Source organism: Notolepis coatsorum (genome assembly GCF_963971535.1).
Source record: "Notolepis coatsorum genome assembly, chromosome: 13".
Taxonomy (NCBI): Eukaryota; Metazoa; Chordata; class Actinopteri; order Aulopiformes; family Paralepididae; genus Notolepis; species Notolepis coatsorum.
The window spans coordinates 8,655,867-8,678,193 of NC_140177.1; the positions used below are offsets into that span (position 1 = coordinate 8,655,867).

A 22,327-nucleotide genomic window follows, 5' to 3' on the forward strand; every position below is an offset into this window, starting at 1 on the left:
AATATTTTGAAATAAATACATTGAGACATTATGCGCATGCGCGCGGAGGCAGGACGCGGGCGGAAGTTGTAATAATTGTTTTGAACGGCGACGTAAAGATATCCACTTTTTTCTCTTTCTTCTATAAATAATCACATGGATTATGTTTAGCGTCTGTGTTCCGATATATACAAAATATGTTCGATAATAAATTGTTTTAAAATATTTTGAAATAAATACATTGCAAACTATTATTAGACGAATGACAGAGTTGTTCATCCTCCAGCCCATGCGGTGGCGCTGCTAGGCCGTTGTTGGTCTTCTTGTGCGAATCATCATCACACACCAGAAGAAGAAGAGTCGTTGTTGCCATCAACAGAACACAACAGAAACAGTAGGTTAGCAGCAAATGGCTGAATGGATCAATAAATCAACCAGGATCGGTTTGAAGAACGGTGTTATTATTTGTCATAGTTGTTCAAAAACGCGTCCGTCGCAAAAAGGGAATATCTCACTGTCCGTTGGTGACGTCGTGTGCAGGATCTAACCTTGTATTGCAGCAGCACTGTTAGAGTCGTTAGCTAAGCTTGCTGCTATATTGACATTGTACACAGATCCCAGGACCACTTGGCCCATGCTGCGACTCTCTTGACTACAAAGATGCCACTGGGCTTAAAACCATGTTGCGCCGTCTGCAAGACGAACTCGTCGTCCATGTGGAAGAAAGGGAACCAGGGAGAGATACTGTGCAACAACTGCACAGGGAAGAGCAGCGGCGGTGGGGCGTCGGGACCCTCATCCATGTCCTCCATCACGCAGCAGAATAATGTTGGTGGAAAGCAGGTTGGTGTTCAACTACTACAGCCACGTTGATTGATGCTTCTTCTCTGGTGGTGCCACTGACTGGCCCCACCCTGTGCTGAATGCATGAGTAGAAGATGTGTGAGTAGCCTACTACAGCTAATACTTCATGTGAATCACATACTGAGACAACTAGAGCTGCTAGAAAATACAGCACAGACCAGCATAATGCATGATGGTTATACCAGCAGAGACCAGTATAATGCATGTTGGTTATACCAGCAGAGACCAGTATAATGCATGATGGTTATACCAGCAGAGACCAGCATAATGCATGTTGGTTATACCAGCAGAGACCAGCATAATGCATGTTGGTTATACCAGCAGAGACCAGCATAATGCATGATGGTTATACCAGTAAGGACCAGTATAATGCATGTTGGTTATACCAGCAGAGACCAGTATAATGCATGATGGTTATACCAGCAGAGACCAGCATAATGCATGTTGGTTATACCAGCAGAGACCAGCATAATGCATGTTGGTTATACCAGCAGAGACCAGCATAATGCATGATGGTTATACCAGCAGAGACCAGTATAATGCATGTTGGTTATACCAGCAGAGACCAGTATAATGCATGATGGTTATACCAGCAGAGACCAGCATAATGCATGTTGGTTATACCAGCAGAGACCAGCATAATGCATGTTGGTTATACCAGCAGAGACCAGTATAATGCATGATGGTTATACCAGCAGAGACCAGTATAATGCATGTTGGTTATACCAGCAGAGACCAGTATAATGCATGATGGTTATACCAGCAGAGACCAGCATAATGCATGATGGTTATACCAGCAGAGACCAGCATAATGCATGTTGGTTATACCAGCAGAGACCAGCATAATGCATGTTGGTTATACCAGCAGAGACCAGTATAATGCATGTTGGTTATACCAGCAGAGACCAGTATAATGCATGATGGTTATACCAGCAGAGACCAGTATAATGCATGTTGGTTATACCAGCAGAGACCAGTATAATGCATGTTGGTTATACCAGCAGAGACCAGTATAATGCATGATGGTTATACCAGCAGAGACCAGTATAATGCATGATGGTTATACCAGTAAGGACCAGTATAATGCATGTTGGTTATACCAGCAGAGACCAGTATAATGCATGTTGGTTATACCAGCAGAGACCAGTATAATGCATGATGGTTATACCAGCAGAGACCAGTATAATGCATGATGGTTATACCAGTAAGGACCAGTATAATGCATGATGGTTATACCAGCAGAGACCAGTATAATGCATGATGGTTATACCAGCAGAGACCAGTATAATGCATGTTGGTTATACCAGCAGAGACCAGTATAATGCATGATGGTTATACCAGCAGAGACCAGTATAATGCATGTTGGTTATACCAGCAGAGACCAGCATAATGCATGATGGTTATACCAGCAGAGACCAGCATAATGCATGTTGGTTATACCAGTAAGGACCAGTATAATGCATGATGGTTATACCAGTAAGGACCAGTATAATGCATGATGGTTATACCAGTAAGGACCAGTATAATGCATGATGGTTATACCAGTAAGGACCAGTATAATGCATGATGGTTATACCAGCAAAGACCAGCATAATGCATGTTGGTTATACCAGCAGAGACCAGCGTAATGCATGTTGGTTATACCAGCAGAGACCAGCGTAATGCATGATGGTTATACCAGCAAAGACCAGTATAATGCATGTTGGTTATACCAGCAGAGACCAGCATAATGCATGTTGGTTATACCAGCAGAGACCAGCATAATGCATGATGGTTATACCAGCAGAGACCAGCATAATGCATGTTGGTTATACCAGCAGAGACCAGTATAATGCATGTTGGTTATACCAGCAGAGACCAGTATAATGCATGATGGTTATACCAGCAGAGACCAGTATAATGCATGATGGTTATACCAGCAGAGACCAGTATAATGCATGTTGGTTATACCAGCAGAGACCAGTATAATGCATGATGGTTATACCAGCAGAGACCAGTATAATGCATGATGGTTATACCAGCAGAGACCAGTATAATGCATGATGGTTATACCAGTAAGGACCAGTATAATGCATGTTGGTTATACCAGCAGAGACCAGTATAATGCATGTTGGTTATACCAGCAGAGACCAGTATAATGCATGTTGGTTATACCAGCAGAGACCAGTATAATGCATGATGGTTATACCAGCAGAGACCAGTATAATGCATGATGGTTATACCAGTAAGGACCAGTATAATGCATGATGGTTATACCAGTAAGGACCAGTATAATGCATGATGGTTATACCAGCAAAGACCAGCATAATGCATGTTGGTTATACCAGCAGAGACCAGCGTAATGCATGTTGGTTATACCAGCAGAGACCAGCGTAATGCATGATGGTTATACCAGCAAAGACCAGTATAATGCATGTTGGTTATACCAGCAAAGACCAGTATAATGCATGATGGTTATACCAGCAGAGACCAGCATAATGCATGATGGTTATACCAGCAGAGACCAGCGTAATGCATGATGGTTATACCAACAAAGACCAGTATAATGCATGTTGGTTATAGCAGCAGAGACCAGTATAATGCATGATGGTTATACCAGCAGAGACCAACATAATGCATGATGGTTATACCAGCAGAGACCAGCATAATGCATGATGGTTATAGCAGCAGAGACCAGTATAATGCATGATGGTTATACCAGCAGAGACCAGTATAATGCATGATGGTTATACCAGCAGAGACCAGCATAATGCATGATGGTTATAGCAGCAGAGACCAGTATAATGCATGATGGTTATACCAGCAGAGACCAACATAATGCATGATGGTTATACCAACAAAGACCAGCATAATGCATGTTGGTTATACCAGTAAAGACCAGCATAATGCATGATGGTTATACCAACAAAGACCAGCATAATGCATGATGGTTATACCAGCAGAGACCAGTATAATGCATGATGGTTATACCAACAAAGACCAGCATAATGCATGATGGTTATACCAGCAGAGACCAGTATAATGCATGATGGTTATAGCAGCAGAGACCAACATAATGCATGATGGTTATACCAGCAGAGACCAGTATAATGCATGATGGTGGTTATAGCAGCAAAGACCAACATAATGCATGATGGTTATACCAGTAAAGACCAGCATAATGCATGATGGTTATACCAGCAGAGACCAACATAATGCATGATGGTTATACCAGCAGAGACCAGTATAATGCATGATGGTGGTTATAGCAGCAAAGACCAGCATAATGCATGATGGTTATACCAGTAAAGACCAGCATAATGCATGTTGGTTATACCAGCAGAGACCAACATAATGCATGATGGTTATACCAGCAGAGACCAGTATAATGCATGATGGTGGTTATAGCAGTAAAGACCAGCATAATGCATGATGGTTATACCAGTAAAGACCAGCATAATGCATGATGGTTATACCAGTAAAGACCAGCATAATGCATGATGGTTATACCAGCAGAGACCAGCATAATGCATGATGGTTATACCAGTAAAGACCAGCATAATGCATGTTGGTTATACCAGTAAAGACCAGCATAATGCATGATGGTTATACCAGTAAAGACCAGCATAATGCATGTTGGTTATACCAGTAAAGACCAGCATAATGCATGATGGTTATACCAGTAAAGACCAGCATAATGCATGTTGGTTATACCAGTAAAGACCAGCATAATGCATGTTGGTTATACCAGTAAAGACCAGCATAATGCATGATGGTTATACCAGTAAAGACCAGTATAATGCATGATGGTTATACCAGCAGAGACCAGTATAATGCATGATGGTTATACCAGCAGAGACCAGCATAATGCATGATGGTTATACCAGCAGAGACCAGTATAATGCATGATGGTTATACCAGTAAAGACCAGCATAATGCATGATGGTTATACCAGTAAAGACCAGTATAATGCATGATGGTTATACCAGCAGAGACCAGCATAATGCATGATGGTTATACCAGCAGAGACCAGCATAATGCATGATGGTTAATTATACCAGTAAAGACCAGCATAATGCATGATGGTTATACCAGCAAAGACCAGCATAATGCATGATGGTTATACCAGCAGAGACCAGTATAATGCATGTTGGTTATACCAGCAGAGACCAGCATAATGCATGTTGGTTATACCAGCAGAGACCAGTATAATGCATGATGGTTATACCAGCAGAGACCAGCATAATGCATGATGGTTATACCAGCAGAGACCAGTATAATGCATGTTGGTTATACCAGCAGAGACCAGTATAATGCATGATGGTTATACCAGCAGAGACCAGCATAATGCATGATGGTTATACCAGCAGAGACCAGTATAATGCATGATGGTTATACCAGTAAAGACCAGCATAATGCATGATGGTTATACCAGCAGAGACCAGTATAATGCATGATGGTTATACCAGTAAAGACCAGTATAATGCATGATGGTTATACCAGCAGAGACCAGTATAATGCATGATGGTTATACCAGTAAAGACCAGCATAATGCATGATGGTTATACCAGCAGAGACCAGCATAATGCATGATGGTTATACCAGTAAAGACCAGCATAATGCATGATGCTGGTTATACCAGTAAAGACCAGCATAATGCATGATGGTTATACCAGTAAAGACCAGCATAATGCATGATGGTTATAGCAGCTATGGTTGTTTTTCTAGCAGAGAGGCTATATATATCCTTTGAGGATAAAAACAGAAAAGCAAGAGACTTCTTTTCATTGGTCCTCATGTGGCCAGTGGCCACTATGATTAAAACAATGTTCCTCTTGGCTTCTCTGTGTCGAAGGCTATGTTGTATTATTGTTTGGTCACGTATATATATATATATGGCGTGTGTGAATGAATTGAAGTGGATGGCCATTTTGGATAATCACACTGAATTATTGCGGTATACACATTACAAAAACCTTTCTAAAAAAAACAAATTTTCCGTGGGATTTTTTTATAAACTTTGGAGTGGACTGTATGCTGGACTGCAGCCTAATGGGGCGACAGTAGCTCGGGTGGTAGAGCAGTCGTCTGGTAATCTGACGGTTGCCGGTTCGATTCTCGCTCCTCCCGGGCAGCGTGTCGAAGTGTCCTTGAGCAAGACACTTAACCCCTAACTGCTCCCGATGACCAGGTTGGCAGTTGGCACCTTGCCGTCCCGTCAGTTTGTGAGTGTGTGAGTGAACGGGTAAAAAGTGAGGGACAAATTGTAAAGCGCTTTGGATAAAAGCTGCTGTATAAATGCAGCCATTTACCATAATAAGGCCTAACAAAAATAATGGTTGGTTTCAGGTTGCCGACCGACCCTGCCGATTTAGGTGCGACCCAATATATTTTATGAGTTTTAAAAAAAAATTATATATTAAAAAAAAAAAAAATCCTTTTTTTTTTTTTTTTTTTTTTTAAGAATAAAGTTTCATAGAAATCTTAGTCAAACATTTAGTATTATGGATATTAAACATGCTGGCAGAGTACATGCATCCATGTTGTTGTGAACATTTTAACCCTTTCACTGCCACACGACAGCCGGTTAACCCTTTCACTGTGACAATACAGAAGGTTAGCCCTTTACTATCACACAACCGACGGCGATGCTCCATCATTAGCATCATTAGCTCCGCATCCGCGGAGCTAATGATGCTAATGATGGAGCATCGCCGTCGGTTGTGTGATAGTAAAGGGCTAACCTTCTGTCGTGTGGCAGTGAAAGGGTTAATTAAATAAAGAAATTCCCTATCCATAGTCGCCGTGGGAAAGAATAAAAAAAAATAAAAAAAAATAAAAATAAATTCCCTACCTACCCATGAGGCCAAACTGACAACCAACCTGAAACCAACTATTATTTTTGTTAGGCCTAATAATGGAAGTATTGTTGTTTGCAGTCGAAGCAGGAGATCCACAGGAGGTCGGCGCGGCTGAGAAGCACCAAGTACAAGACTCCTGCCTCCGAGAAGAAGGTGTCCACCAAGGGAAAGGGCAGGAGACACATATTCAAGCTGAAGAACGTAAGCTGGTCATGTGTTTGAGCGTTAAGCTGATGAATGAATGATCTGTTACTGGGGGACTGCAACGATTCAACCTCACAACGATTCGACCTCGATTACGATTCTTCAGGCAACGATTCAATGCATCATGAAATCTCTTCATTTGACCACGATTCGATTAAATTCGATTAATTTTCGATTAATTTTCTATCAGTTAATTCCCCCAACAAAAATTTTGAATACACAAATGTGGCTGGGGGAACTGATTCACTCAGCATGAATGGACTATAGGTCAATAAAAACAATACACACACAAAAAAAAAAACATTCAAAAAAAAAAAAAAAATTATTTAGATTAATTTAGATTATAATCGATTCTAACATATTCAAATCGATGCAGTTGAATCGTCACATTATAATCGATGCATTTCGATTAATCGATGCATCGTTACACCCCTATCTGTTACCGTAGCAGGGTTATGCTTTGAAATTAACTTGTCTTTTGTTTGTGTGGTCTCCTTCTCCTCCCCAGCCAATCAAAGCGCCAGACTCTGTGGCCACCATCGTCACGTCAGAATCAGTTTTTTACAAGGTAAGGTATAGTGGATGTTGCCATTTAATTTCAGGGGGGGGGGGGGGGGGGGGGATGGGGGTATACCCGGGTATGGATCCGGACAAGTTACAATGATGTCGTGTTCATTGCAGTGAGGTCAGAGGGCAGTGCGTGTATCAGAGTAGCTCTGCCTGAAGCCTAGTAAGCCTTACCAACAGTCTAGGCAACCTGTCCGCCCTGGTCAAGCCCTATGTCAAGAATCTAGGTGTCATTTTCTATCCCCAATTTAAGTTTGACAGACAAGTGAATTCAGTGGTGAAGGCATGTTTTTTCCAACTACGCACCATTGCTAAGCTCAAGCCCTTCTCTCCCCTGCAGACCTTCACAGAGAGTTATCCACACTTTCATCTCATCTAGATTAGACTACTCAACTCCCTCTATATAGGCATCAACCAGTCTCCCCTGTCCCGCCTACAGCTGGTCCAAAACAAGATGATCAATATAACATGATTCTCGCGCCGCATGTCGCGTGGCTCTCATTTAGTCTTGTGTTGTAAATGCAGCGCATCCTTCCTTCACAGCGGAGAGGAGGAGGGAGGAGCCACAGCATGTTGTTGTGGCGCTACAGGCTCACCCTTTATTTAACCCTTTATTTATTTATTTATTTAACCCTTTATTTAACCCTTTATTTATTTAACCCTTTATTTGTTTAACCCTTTATTTATTTAACCCTTTATTTAACCCTTTATTTAACCCTTTATTTATTTAACCCTTTATTTATTTAACCCTTTATTTATTTAACCATTTATTTGTTTATTTATTTAACCCTTTATTTGTTTATTTATTTAACCCTTTATTTATTTATTTAACCCTTTATTTATTTAACCCTTTATTTGTTTATTTATTTAACCCGTTATTTGTTTATTTATTTATTTAACCCTTTATTTGTTTATTTATTTACCCTTTTATTTATTTATGTAACCCTCTATTTAACTCTTTATTTAACCCTTTATTTAATTCCTTATTTAACCTTTTATTTAACCCTTTATTTATTTATTTAACCCTTTATTTGTTTATTTAACCCTTTATTTGTTTATTTAACCCGTTATTTATTTATGTAACCCTCTATTTAACGCTTTATTTAACCCTTTATTTAATTCCTTATTTAACCCTTTATTTAATTCCTTATTTAACCTTTTATTTAACCCTTTATTTATTTATTTATTTATTTAACTCTCTTTAACTCGTAGCACCTTTTTGTTACGGTGAAGACCAGCTGGTCGAAACACGTTGGCTTTTGAATTCCTCCTCCTTCCTTCCTGCAACAGCTTTCTTGAGCTTCTTGTTCCAGTTGTCTCACAAAGACCCGAGACGCCCAAAGACTTCTCTTTGTTGTAAAGCCTTGCGCCCCCTGGAGCAGCCCGCGGGCACTCCGCTGGTCAGGGGCTGGACCTCAAGCGTGGCGGTCTGCTCCCACTAAGGCTGTTTCCCCGAAGCCTGTTTTTGGGATTCGAACTTTGTCAGGGTTTTTCGAACGGATGTTCGAACCTTCGTTTTTAATTAAATTATTATAATTTTTTAAATTTTCAACTTTCTTTTATTTTTTTTTATATATATCCTCAAACTAAATCCTCAATTTGAATAAAGTGATTAATCTGATTAAATGAGTCTTTTTATTTTTATTAAATCAACTTTCCAGCTATTTTTGTCTAGCACAGTCTCTGGAGCGTAACAGAAAGAAGCATTTTGTATAAAAGTATTCTGTACGTTCTGTATGACAACGAATAAAGAAACTTGAAACAGACCCAGCCCAACTAAATCAATTAAATCAACTTTCTAATGAATATAACTCATCAGTTTCTTTTAATACTATAACATTAGTGTAGCCTAATCTAGTTTATCTGCAACTGTGAAGAAAAACCCCACTGGTTTAACAGAATGAATAGGAAAAAAATATTAATTATTTTTAATAAAAAATTCGAATGTTGATTTAGAATTTGAATGCCAACGTAGCGAACGAACGTTCGGGCGCAGCCTTGGCTCCCACAGGGTTAGGGTTAGGGTTAGCCCGGTGGAACTCTGGGGCTGACGCGTGGCGCTCTGTGCCCACAGGGGGTGTACTACCAGATAGGGGTAGGGTTAGCCCGGTGGAACTGTGGGGCTGAAGCGTGGCGCTCTGTGCCCACAGGGGGTGTACTACCAGATAGGGTTAGGGTTAGCCCGGTGGAACTGTGGGGCTGACGCGTGGCGCTCTGTGCCCACAGGGGGTGTACTACCAGATAGGAGACGTGATCCAGGTGCTGGACGAGGAGGACGGCAGGCCCTACTACGCCCAGATCCGAGGCTTCGTCCAGGACCAGTACTGTGAGCGGAGCGCCGCGCTGACCTGGCTCATCCCCACCCAGGCCAGCCCCACGGACCACTTCGACCCCGGGACCTACATCGTTGGTGAGCGGGGAGATCAGCTTAACCCCTTCACTACCACACTACAGAAAGGTTAACCTTTCACTACCACACTACAGAAGGTTAACCTTTCACTACCACACTACAGAAGGTTAACCTTTCACTACCACACTACAGAAGGTTAACCTTTCACTACCACACTACAGAAGGTTAACCTTTCACTACCACACTACAGAAGGTTAACCTTTCACTACCACACTACAGGAAGGTTAACCTTTCACTACCACACTACAGAAGGTTAACCTTTCTGTAACTGAGGGGTACAATTCCCTGACTGTATTGATAAGTATGGTATTATTAAACCACTACCTCTTGTACTTTAACTTCTGGCCATCCAGTACATGATATAGATATGATGAACACTTTCCCACCTGATGAAACGAAGTCCACACAAATGTACAAATCGAATATTTTATATAGCAAAGGGTATATACAACGTTCACTTGATGACATTTATGATTTGAAATGCACTTGTATGGCAAATGAGTATTCGTAGGTAAATCAACATTGAATGTCCAATCTCTGGTTACGCAGGGAGTAAGTATACAACCCGGTTCTTTAGGGAACTATAGCGATGGTACTTAAATGATTATAGCTGGATACACTAAGGGGGGGGGGGTGTCCCGCTGGTTGTAAGACAGTAGGAGGGGGGGTTAGAAGAGCCGCTGGCGGTATCCCATCTGGCCGACGATTTCTTGGGAGAATTCAAAGTCTTGAACACGGTGCCCACAGAACCTCGGTCCGCAGATGAATACAGCTGGACCCTCTGGTGGACGGTAGCTGCCGGTCCACAACGGAGAGACGTGAGGCGACCTCACTGGTGTAGAGCGCCGTCTCACCTGGACTCCTCTCCGGGGGGTAGTTCCAACACTCAGCAGTGTTGGCCGTTATCCATGGAATAATCAAAGCACCCAAAGCATGTAGATAATCCAAGCCGTGGAAGGCTCGCCGTCGTCCGGGTAAAGTAATCCAATGTACAGGTCTCCTCGTCCTGGCCCGGAGCTCCTCGGATGCAAGCACCACTAGTGGTCTGCCCAGCCTGGTTAAGACTCCAGATAACGTCAGGAACGATGGGGGTACTGATAACTTTATAACTCTAACCGAACGATGCACCATACATAATAGACTATTATTAGCTTAATAGAAATACGTCCAACTCGACGGTATAGTGCCAAACTATGACAATTCAACTATTAATCCACACGATATCTCAATGCCTATTCTGAGGCCAAGTAGGCCTTACTGCACCACACGTGCGTCGTGGGTGAGGCTTCGCGTCTGTTACTCGGTTGGAGGGTAAAGAACTAATGGACTAAAAGAAAGTTCTACTTTACTTGCGCCATATATATATGCGCTGTGAACAAATAGTACCATTCGTATTTCGCCAGACGTATTCCTACGCGGAACCGGGCTTGCCACGACATGTTGGTCGGCACGATTGAACTTGAACCTAGGGGTATGGCTGCTGGCGCCAGGTTCTCGTCCAATGGTAGAATTAAACTATTATGGGCTGTTTAGTAGACTAAAGGGATATTCAGTGCATATTGTACAAGGAATATACAGGGGATATCAAACGATATACAAATACTATTAAATATATATCCATAAATAAATATATATATTCGGTTTAATCTGATCCTTCACAACAGCCGCCCCCTAATTAGTCCCACCCAATTAGCTAAGCAGAGACAGATTAACCGCACTGTCTACCACTCAAGGTCCGCTGTAAGGGTCAGTCAACTCACAAAGTCATGGGGTCATGGTCATCATCGATAGTGTCTGGGAGTCGGGGCAGTTCTATTAGCCTCGCCACGGGTCGTGTGTAAGTTCGCCCTTGGACGAGTACTTCAGCTGCTCGGACCTTGCCATCGGCACCGGTGATCACTTTGCTTACGCGGCCAGCCGGCCACATAGCTCTGGGTAGTGACTGGTCGATAATCATGACGACTGTTCCTTCTGTCAAATTGTCTCTCTCTTTTACCCACTTCTGGCGGGTCTGTAGAGACGGTAGGTAGTGGAGTAGGAAGCTGCTCCAAAACTTGTCAGCTAGCACTTGACTGTACCTCCACATTCTTCGGCCGTTCGCTTCTTCGGGCCTGTACATTGTCTGGGGTAGCGCGGGGTCCAGCCGCCCCATTAAGAGTGTGTTGGGGGTGACTGGGTCGACATCTGCTACATCACTGGAGACGTAACCGAGGGGCTTTGAGTTCAATACTCCCTCGATCTCCGTGAGGACTGTCATTAGGACTTCCTCCGCCACAGTCTGGGCCCCAAGCACGGCGTACAGGGCTGTCTTTATAGAACGTACTTCTCGTTCCCAGGTTCCACCGAAGTGGGGTGCGTTCGGGGGATTAAACTGGAAGTCAATCTGGGATGGAGCGAGGTGGGTCTTAAGTTCTGGGCCCATAGCTTGGAAGCTCTCTCTCAGCTCTCTTTCTCCGCCTTTGAAGTTTGTCCCGTGATCAGACAACAATGTAGACGGTTTTCCTTTCCGTGATGTGAATCTTCGGAAGGCCATAAGGAATGAGTCTGTGCTCATGGTCGGAAGGAGCTCGATATGTATCGCTCTGGTGGTCATGCATTTGAATACAATACCCCACCGCTTCTCGGTTCCTCTTCCTCTCTTTATATACAACGGGCCAAAACAGTCCATGCCTGTGGAGTGGAATGGCTTGTCGCCGAGTCGGAGGCGACAGGGGGGTAGGTCAGCCATCCGTGGTATGCTGGGCTGCGCGCGCCACTTTCGGCAGTCTAGACAGGTTCGCTGGAAGCGTCGCACCGCTTCTCTTCCTTGAAGTATCCAATAGCGACGTCTGATCTCCGCGAAGACTCTCTCTGCTCCTGCGTGGTGTACATCCTCGTCGTATTTCTTTATGATCAGCTCTGTGACCTTGTGTCGGCTGTTCAAGACTATCGGGTACTTAATGTCATCCGGTAGATCGGGGGCTCTCCGCAGGCGACCACCCACTCTGATGAGATTATGGGCGTCACTCTCGGGTGCCAGGTGGAGCAGTCTGCTGTCTGATGGGACGGGCTTTCCTCCCTGTAGACAGTCTAGCTCATCGGGGAACGAGTCTCTCTGGGCTCGTTGTAGTAGAAGAAGTTCTGCTTCTTCGTAGTCAGCTGCTGAAATGTCAGTGGTGGACTGAATCTCTGGGTGGTGCCACAGGAATGTCTTTTGCTGCGCACTCTCTAGGGTAATGCAGTCATCTATGTTGGGGTCTGTGGAGGCGACTGTGCTCAGTCCACAGAACATAGGTTTCTTGTTCTCAGCCTCCTCGTTACTTGCTTCCCGTGGGGTGGGCGTAGGCCACTCTTCTTCCGGGAGCTTGAGGAATTCTGGTCCGTCACTGTAGATGTTGCGACGGGTGAGGTCATCCAGAGACATTCCCCGGGTGATGACGTCAGCTGGGTTGTGTTTGGTGTCCACATACCGCCAGCTCGCTGCTTCTGTTAACTCTTGAATCTCGGTGACTCTGACTCCCACGAAGACTTTGTATCTGCATGAATCAGACTTGATCCATGTGAGTACTGTCGTGGAATCTGACCACAAGATTGTTCTGTGCACCGGAATGGTGAGTTCACGTTGGATTAACGTGGCTAGATGCGCTCCTGCTAGGGCTGCGCAGAGCTCTAGACGCGGGATAGATTGTTGCTTTCGTGGGGCTATTCTTGAGCGAGCCAGGATGAAAGCAGTGTGTATCTTTCCTCCCTTCTCTTGGGCACGCAAGTAGACCACCGATCCATAGGCTACTTCGGAGGCGTCGCTGAAGACGTGTAGATCAATCTTGCATGTCTCTGGCCTCACTGTGGATGGGAAGTAGCTGCGGCGTATATTGACGCCTGGGAGTGAGCGGAGTTCCGTCTCCCACTCTCTCCATGTGGAGGCAAGGTGTGCGGGTATGGGGTCGTCCCAGTCCTGGTCCTTGTCCCATAGTGCTCGTACAATCATCTTTGCCCTGGTGGTGTAAGGTAGAATACATCCCAACGGGTCATATTGTCTGGCGAGTGTTCTGTACACACTCCGTCTGGTGTGCGGTGTGGCAATGTATGATGCCGTGGATGGCGGATACATCGGCGAGCGTTGGGAGAGAGGCCTCCTAGGCGAGTCTCCTCTTGCGCCTCTCTGTGGGCTGGTACCGACAGGGTACCATGGCCCGCTGGTCCAGGTGCTATTCCTCTGGGCTGGTCGTGCGTCGCGCTCACCCGTGAATAGAGTCGGGGGTCTGTAGCGCAGCGCCGCGGGGGTATAGCCTGGGCTGTACTGGACCTCCTGGTCCGGTGGAGTACTGTGCTGTCGTCGGGCTTGGTTCTCCTCCTCTCCCTCTTCTTCTTCTATCAGGTCCTCTAGATCCTGTAGTCGTTTATTTAGCTTCTCCGCAGTGTATGCCGCTCCTTCCTTGTAGCTATATAAGTCGATCGCGTTCGGTAGAGGCTGTCAGGCTGACGAGGAACGCCTGTTGTAGCATCCTCTCCGCTTCGCTGGGGGAAGGCGGTTGTGGAGGTGAGCCGCTCCTGGGTGAGCCGCTCCTGGGTGTACTCGTTGGGGAGTCCTGGAGCTCTATTTCCTCTGCGCTCTCCTCCTCTTCTTCCGTGCAGAGTTCTCTCTCTGTAGGGTTGTCTTCCTCCCGGGGCTGGTCGGGGACTACTTCTTCGGTATTGGCGGGGGGTAAAGGCATGTCAGCTCCCTCCTGGTCCCCACCGTGAGCTTGGTCAGTTACATTAGAACCTACTAGGGCCTCTGTGGTCGGGGAAACCTGGTCGTTAAGGTCAGACATAATTTTACTTTCTACTTTTACCGCGTTTACCGTTTGTCGAAGGCTAGGTAGTTGACTGACAGCGTAATCCTCTAAGTACTGAGGTGTCTGTCGTCTGCGCCGCGGGCGTTCTACGTTAGGAGGACCGTTTCGTGGAGTGTTCATCATAGGCCATTTTAATATTAATAACACTATATTAATATTACACTAGTTACCCTCCGGCTCGAAGGACCAATTGTAACTGAGGGGTACAATTCCCTGACTGTATTGATAAGTATGGTATTATTAAACCACTACCTCTTGTACTTTAACTTCTGGCCATCCAGTACATGATATAGATATGATGAACACTTTCCCACCTGATGAAACGAAGTCCACACAAATGTACAAATCGAATATTTTATATAGCAAAGGGTATATACAACGTTCACTTGATGACATTTATGATTTGAAATGCACTTGTATGGCAAATGAGTATTCGTAGGTAAATCAACATTGAATGTCCAATCTCTGGTTACGCAGGGAGTAAGTATACAACCCGGTTCTTTAGGGAACTATAGCGATGGTACTTAAATGATTATAGCTGGATACACTAAGGGGGGGGGGGGTGTCCCGCTGGTTGTAAGACAGTAGGAGGGGGGGTTAGAAGAGCCGCTGGCGGTATCCCATCTGGCCGACGATTTCTTGGGAGAATTCAAAGTCTTGAACACGGTGCCCACAGAACCTCGGTCCGCAGATGAATACAGCTGGACCCTCTGGTGGACGGTAGCTGCCGGTCCACAACGGAGAGACGTGAGGCGACCTCACTGGTGTAGAGCGCCGTCTCACCTGGACTCCTCTCCGGGGGGTAGTTCCAACACTCAGCAGTGTTGGCCGTTATCCATGGAATAATCAAAGCACCCAAAGCATGTAGATAATCCAAGCCGTGGAAGGCTCGCCGTCGTCCGGGTAAAGTAATCCAATGTACATGTCTCCTCGTCCTGGCCCGGAGCTCCTCGGATGCAAGCACCACTAGTGGTCTGCCCAGCCTGGTTAAGACTCCAGATAACGTCAGGAACGATGGGGGTACTGATAACTTTATAACTCTAACCGAACGATGCACCATACATAATAGACTATTATTAGCTTAATAGAAATACGTCCAACTCGACGGTATAGTGCCAAACTATGACAATTCAACTATTAATCCACACGATATCTCAATGCCTATTCTGAGGCCAAGTAGGCCTTACTGCACCACACGTGCGTCGTGGGTGAGGCTTCGCGTCTGTTACTCGGTTGGAGGGTAAAGAACTAATGGACTAAAAGAAAGTTCTACTTTACTTGCGCCATATATATATGCGCTGTGAACAAATAGTACCATTCGTATTTCGCCAGACGTATTCCTACGCGGAACCGGGCTTGCCACGACATGTTGGTCGGCACGATTGAACTTGAACCTAGGGGTATGGCTGCTGGCGCCAGGTTCTCGTCCAATGGTAGAATGAAACTATTATGGGCTGTTTAGTAGACTAAAGGGATATTCAGTGCATATTGTACAAGGAATATACAGGGGATATCAAACGATATACAAATACTATTAAATATATATCCATAAATAAATATATATATTCGGTTTAATCTGATCCTTCACAACACTTTCACTACCACACTACAGAAAGGTTAACCTTTCACTACCACACTACAGAAGGTTAACCTTTCACTACCACACTACAGAATGTTAACCTTTCACTACCACACTACAGAATGTTAACCTTTCACTACCACACTACAGAAGGTTAACCCTTTCACTACCACACTACAGAAGGTTAACCTTTCACTACCACACTACAGAAGGTTAACCCTTTCACTACCACACTACCGAAGGTTAACCTTTCACTGCCACACTACAGAAGGTTAACCTTTAACTACCACACTACAGAAGGTTAACCTTTCACTGCCACACTACAGAAGGTTAACCTTTCACTACCACACTACAGAAGGTTAACCGTTTTACTACCACACTACAGAAGGTTAACCTTTCACTGCCACACTACAGAAGGTTAACCTTTCACTGCCACACTACAGAACGGTTAACCTTTCACTACCACACTACAGACGGTTAACCCTTTCACTACCACACTACAGAACGGTTAACCTTTCACTACCACACTACAGACGGTTAACCTTTCACTACCACACTACAGAAGGTTACCCTTTCACTACCACACTACAGACGGTTAACCTTTCACTACCACACTACAGAAAGTTAACCTTTCACTGCCACACTACAGAAAGGTTAACCTTTCACTACCACACTATAGAAGGTTAACCTTTCACTGCCACACTACAGAAAGGTTAACCCTTTACTACCACACTACAGAAGGTTAACCTTTCACTACCACACTACAGACGGTTAACCTTTCACTACCACACTACAGAAGGTTAACCCTTTCACTACCACACTACAGAAGGTTAACCTTTCACTACCACACTACAGAAGGTTAACCTTTCACTGCCACACTACAGAACGGTTAACCTTTCACTACCACACTACAGAAAGGTTAACCTTTCACTACCACACTACAGAAAGGTTAACCTTTCACTACCACACTACAGAACGGTTAACCTTTCACTACCACACTACAGAAGGTTAACCTTTCACTGCCACACTACAGAAAGGTTAACCTTTCACTACCGCACTACAGAAAGGTTAACCTTTCACTACCACACTACAGAAGGTTAACCTTTCACTACCACACTACAGAAGGTTAACCTTTCACTACCACACTACAGAAGGTTAACCTTTCACTACCACACAACAGCAGGTTAACCTTTCACTACCACACTACAGAAGGTTAACCTTTCACTACCACACTACAGAAAGGTTAACCTTTCACTACCACACTACAGAAGGTTAACCTCTCACTACCACACTACAGAAGGTTAACCTTTCACTACCACACTACAGAAGGTTAACCTTTCACTACCACACTACAGAAGGTTAACCTTTCACTACCACACTACAGAAAGGTTAACCTTTCACTACCACACTACAGAAGGTTAACCTTTCACTACCACACTACAGAAAGGTTAACCTTTCACTACCACACTACAGAAGGTTAACCTTTCACTACCACACTACAGAAGGTTAACCTTTCACTACCACACTACAGAAGGTTAACCTTTCACTACCACACTGCAGAAAGGTTAACCTTTCACTACCACACTACAGAAGGTTAACCTTTCACTACCACACTACAGACGGTTAACCTTTCACTACCACACTACAGAAGGTTAACCTTTCACTACCACACTACAGAAGGTTAACCTTTCACTACCACACTACAGAAGGTTAACCTTTCACTACCACACTACAGAAGGTTAACCTTTCACTACCACACTACAGAAGGTTAACCTTTCACTACCACACTACAGAAGGTTAACCTTTCACTACCACACTACAGACGGTTAACCTTTCACTACCACACTACAGACGGTTAACCTTTCACTACCACACTACAGACGGTTAACCTTTCACTACCACACTACAGAAGGTTAACCTTTCACTGCCACACTACAGAAGGTTAACCTTTCACTACCACACTACAGAAGGTTAACCTTTCACTACCACACTACAGAAGGTTAACCTTTCACTACCACACTACATATGGTTAACCTTTCACTACCACACTACAGAAAGGTTAACCTTTCACTACCACACTACAGAAGGTTAACCCTTTCACTACCACACTACAGAAGGTTAACCTTTCACTACCACACTACAGAAAGGTTAACCTTTCACTACCACACTACAGAACGGTTAACCTTTCACTACCACACTACAGAAAGGTTAACCTTTCACTACCACACTACAGAAGGTTAACCTTTCACTACCACACTACAGAAGGTTAACCTTTCACTACCACACTACAGAAGGTTAACCTTTCACTACCACACTACAGAAGGTTAACCTTTCACTACCACACTACATATGGTTAACCTTTCACTACCACACTACAGAAGGTTAACCTTTCACTACCACACTACAGAAGGTTACCCTTTCACTACCACACTACAGAAGGTTAACCTTTCACTACCACACTACAGAAGGTTAACCCTTTCACTACCACACTACAGAAGGTTAACCTTTCACTACCACACTACAGAAAGGTTAACCTTTCACTACCACACTACAGAACGGTTAACCTTTCACTACCACACTACAGACGGTGGTAGTGAGGGTTAACCTTCTGTATAGTGTGGTTGTGAAAGGGGTTAACCCTTTGTTGCTCTGTGTTATTATTATCTTGAGTAACCGGTTCATGAATTCTGGAAAGAGACAACGTCACTTTTGAGTTTTTCAAATGTATCGTTTGTTTTGGTGCTTTGACTTGGTTCTGACGAGCAGAGAGTGCCGTTCAGCTCCACTGTATGTGTGACGGCAGACATCTCCAAAACTAGGCAAATCACACCAGATGGGATACAGTAGATACATAGATACAGTAAATACATAGATACAGTACATACATAGATACAGTACTACATACATAGATACATGCGTGGAAAATGGACCCCCACCTCACATACGAAACTCACATCAAACACCTCTGCAAGACCTCTTTCTTTCACCTCCGAAACGTCACTAAACTCCGCCCCTCACTCACTCTGGCAGATTCTGATCAACTCGTCCACGCCTTCGTCTGCTCCAGGCTGGACTATCGGGGGATCTCTAGTAAAAGCATTCATAAACTGCAAACCATCCAGAATAGCGCTGCTAGGATCCTGATGAGGATGCGCAAATATGACCACACCACCCCCCACCCTCGGATCACTTCACTGCCCCCCCCCGTGGAACACAGGATAGAGTACAAGGTGTCCCTCCTCACTCACCAGTGTGTACACGGTGGTGCCCCTGCCAGGAACTGCTCACCCCCCCAGTCCTCCTCACGTTCCCTCCGCGCCGGCACAGCCTACCTCCTCAAAGCCCCCAGGACTAAGCTGCACTCCATGGGCGATCGAGCCTTCTGCTCCGCCGCACCCAGACTGTGGAGCGCTCTCCCCATCCACCTGAGAGCACCACCACCCAGACTGTGGAGCGCTCTCCCCATCCACCTGAGGGCACCACAGTCCGTCGAGGCTTTTAAAAGGGGCCTAAAAACATTTATTTTTAACAAGGCTTTTGCCTGAATTATTCTTTTACCTTTATTTTTACTTCTATTCACCCGGACTAACAGACTGAAGTTTAGTTTTTATCCCAGGGCCATATGTGCACTAAACTCAGCTAAATTTTAAAACAACAGTCTCCTTGCACCCCCCCCCCCCCCCCACGCACACACACACAACATTAAGGGATAGTGCAATTATATTTTATACCCCCCTGTTTTATTAATGTTATTTATGCCCCACCCCTGTTTTTATATTTAATACTGTGTTTAGGACTGTTATTATTTTTTTTACTAGCACCTAGGGTTGCATTTTTTTTATTTCGTTGTAACAACTGTAACAATGACAATAAAGATCTATTCTATTCTATTCTATTCTATTCATTTTATTATTATTATTATTATTTATTTATGTTCTTCCATTTCATTGGTTGTTTTATTCATTTTAATTGTTTTATTCATTTAACTTTTTATCTTTATCTCCTGTAGCACTTTGAGATTTTCACAAATATAAAGTGCGGTACAAATTGAATTTATTATTATTATTATTATTATTATTATTATTATTATTATTATTATTATTATTATTATTATTATTATTACATAGATAGATGCATAGATACAAAGCACTCTGGGTAAGTGGGAAAATATGTTGTTTCGTTTTTTGGGGTGAACTGCCCCTTTAAACAGTTTGGAACGCAATAATATGAAAATATCTTTGGGAGCAACGGAGTGAGCGGGTTCCACCCCCCCCCCCCCCCCACCCCCCCCCCCCCCATCCAAATCATGCCGACCACAAGACCGCGATAGACTTTGACGATAAAACGTTAAAACGTTCATTCTCTCTCTCGTTCTACAATTATTTTTTTTAAAGATATTTTTATTGTTTTTTTTTTCCCCTTTTTACACAAACGACAAAAAGACATTGAAATTGAAAGATTGACATTGAAATACGAATACAAAAAAAATTATAATAAAAGAAATGACAAAAATATAAAGCAACACAAACGGGCACGAAGTATTCTGTGTACACGGCTTGCATCTCTGATGGGTTACAAAAATGCAACAAAAAAATAATAATAATAATACATTTTATAAACAAACATGACTTTAAATAAACGTAACTCACATCTTGGGTACGTAATACAGATAACACTAATTAAATAAATGAAAATACAATAAACAAACAGTTTACACAACAGTTCTGTTCTCTCCCCCCCCCCTCCTCCGCTCCGCTCTCAGGCCCGGAGGAGGACCTCCCCAGGAAGATGGAGTACCTGGAGTTCGTGTGCCACGCGCCCTCCGAGTACTTCCGGTCCCGGAGCTCCCCGTTCCCCACGCTGCCCGTCCGTCCCGAGAAGGGCTACATCTGGACCCAGATAGGACCGACGCGGGCGCTCGTCCCCGTGAAGGAGGCGCACGGCGTGACGTCGTGAACTCTCCCGTCTGTCTGTGAACAGATGCCACATGTAAAAAGAAATGTATGTAATATAATGAAGCCCCGGCGCGCGGCGGGGAGCTGACCGGAAGACGGGTGGCGTTTCTCCCACCAAGTTATAGGAAACCGTTTGTAATGTGATGCAAACAAACTCAAATAATAATGCCACACAAGGTGACGGTGCTGCTGTTGTCACCAGATCACACATAGGATTTTACTTTTTGTAAGTAATAAACATATAAAAGGTGTTTTTCTGTCATCTCCCGAGTCGGGTGACCGTTTCTCCGAGTGAGTGACCCTTTTGTTTTTATTGACACGTCGCTGCGCAGGTTGTCTAAGGTGTACGAACGGTAAGCTTAAGTAGAGCTGGGCACTAATTCAATAGGATCATTTATCGTCTTTCAATGGGATCATTTATCGTATTTCTTTTTTTTTTATCCACTTTTCTCTCCCCATTTTCTATTTGTCTCCCATCCCAATTTCGGATTTCCAATTCTTCCCTCCCCTGTCTTGAACGTTGCTAGACTATGCCTCCCACTGGTCGGCTGTAGTGAGGATAGAAGCCTTGCATCACGTGTCCCCTCCGGTACACTAGGACGAGGCAGCCTGTCGCAGCCTTTTCACCGCAGCAGCTCGAACTCTCAGTGGCGAGGAGTAACGCGTGGGAGGCTCACGCTGCCCCCGACACTTCCTGCTTCCGCCGCACCGGCGTCACCAAACCGACCTGTAGGAGTCGTTGTGAAACGAATTGATAATAACAAGCACATATTGGACTCACATTCGATATGGAATATTTGAGGGAATTGGAAGTTGAAAATTCCAGGGGGGGAAATGCAGAAATGTAAAACTTGTAAAACTGGATTTTCATGCAGATGTTCATTTAAAACTTGTTTATCTAGGCAGCTTTTTTGACGATTGACCAACTTTAGCATCACAATGGCATCTCCTGGTATGACAGGGAGAGAAGGGCTGGGTTGGTCAAAGGTGCTGTCACTCAAGAGAGAGAGAGCGAGAGGCGGAGGCAGTGGTAAACATTTATAAATTCATGGAATTCCTTTATTTTCTAGTAGGCTCCGGACAAAATTGTATTTCCAGTCGTTAACTCCACT

The 22,327-nt window shown here is 44.1% G+C and overlaps 1 protein-coding gene across 1 annotated transcript; it reads left to right on the plus strand.

Annotated features, from left to right (window-relative positions):
• The first annotated feature begins 345 nt into the window (after positions 1–345).
• Positions 346–21,526, plus strand: gatad1 (GATA zinc finger domain containing 1). The gene is made up of 5 exons (XM_084326954.1): positions 346–822; positions 6,762–6,884; positions 7,396–7,455; positions 9,681–9,864; positions 21,023–21,526. The coding sequence occupies exons 1-5, from the start codon at positions 640–642 to the stop codon at positions 21,214–21,216; spliced, it is 744 nt and encodes a 247-aa protein (XP_084183080.1). The 5' UTR covers positions 346–639; the 3' UTR covers positions 21,217–21,526.
• The last annotated feature ends 801 nt before the right edge of the window (positions 21,527–22,327 follow it).

What these genes read in the sequence shown, in the direction of transcription:
- gatad1 (XM_084326954.1), top strand. Translation starts at nt 640, where the DNA reads ATGCCACTGGGCTTAAAACCATGTTGCGCCGTCTGCAAGACGAACTCG. An exon ending in ATAATGTTGGTGGAAAGCAG is followed by an intron (nt 823 to 6,761) that starts GTTGGTGTTCAA and finishes TGTTGTTTGCAG; the next exon opens with TCGAAGCAGGAGATCCACAG. An exon ending in CAGAATCAGTTTTTTACAAG is followed by an intron (nt 7,456 to 9,680) that starts GTAAGGTATAGT and finishes CTGTGCCCACAG; the next exon opens with GGGGTGTACTACCAGATAGG.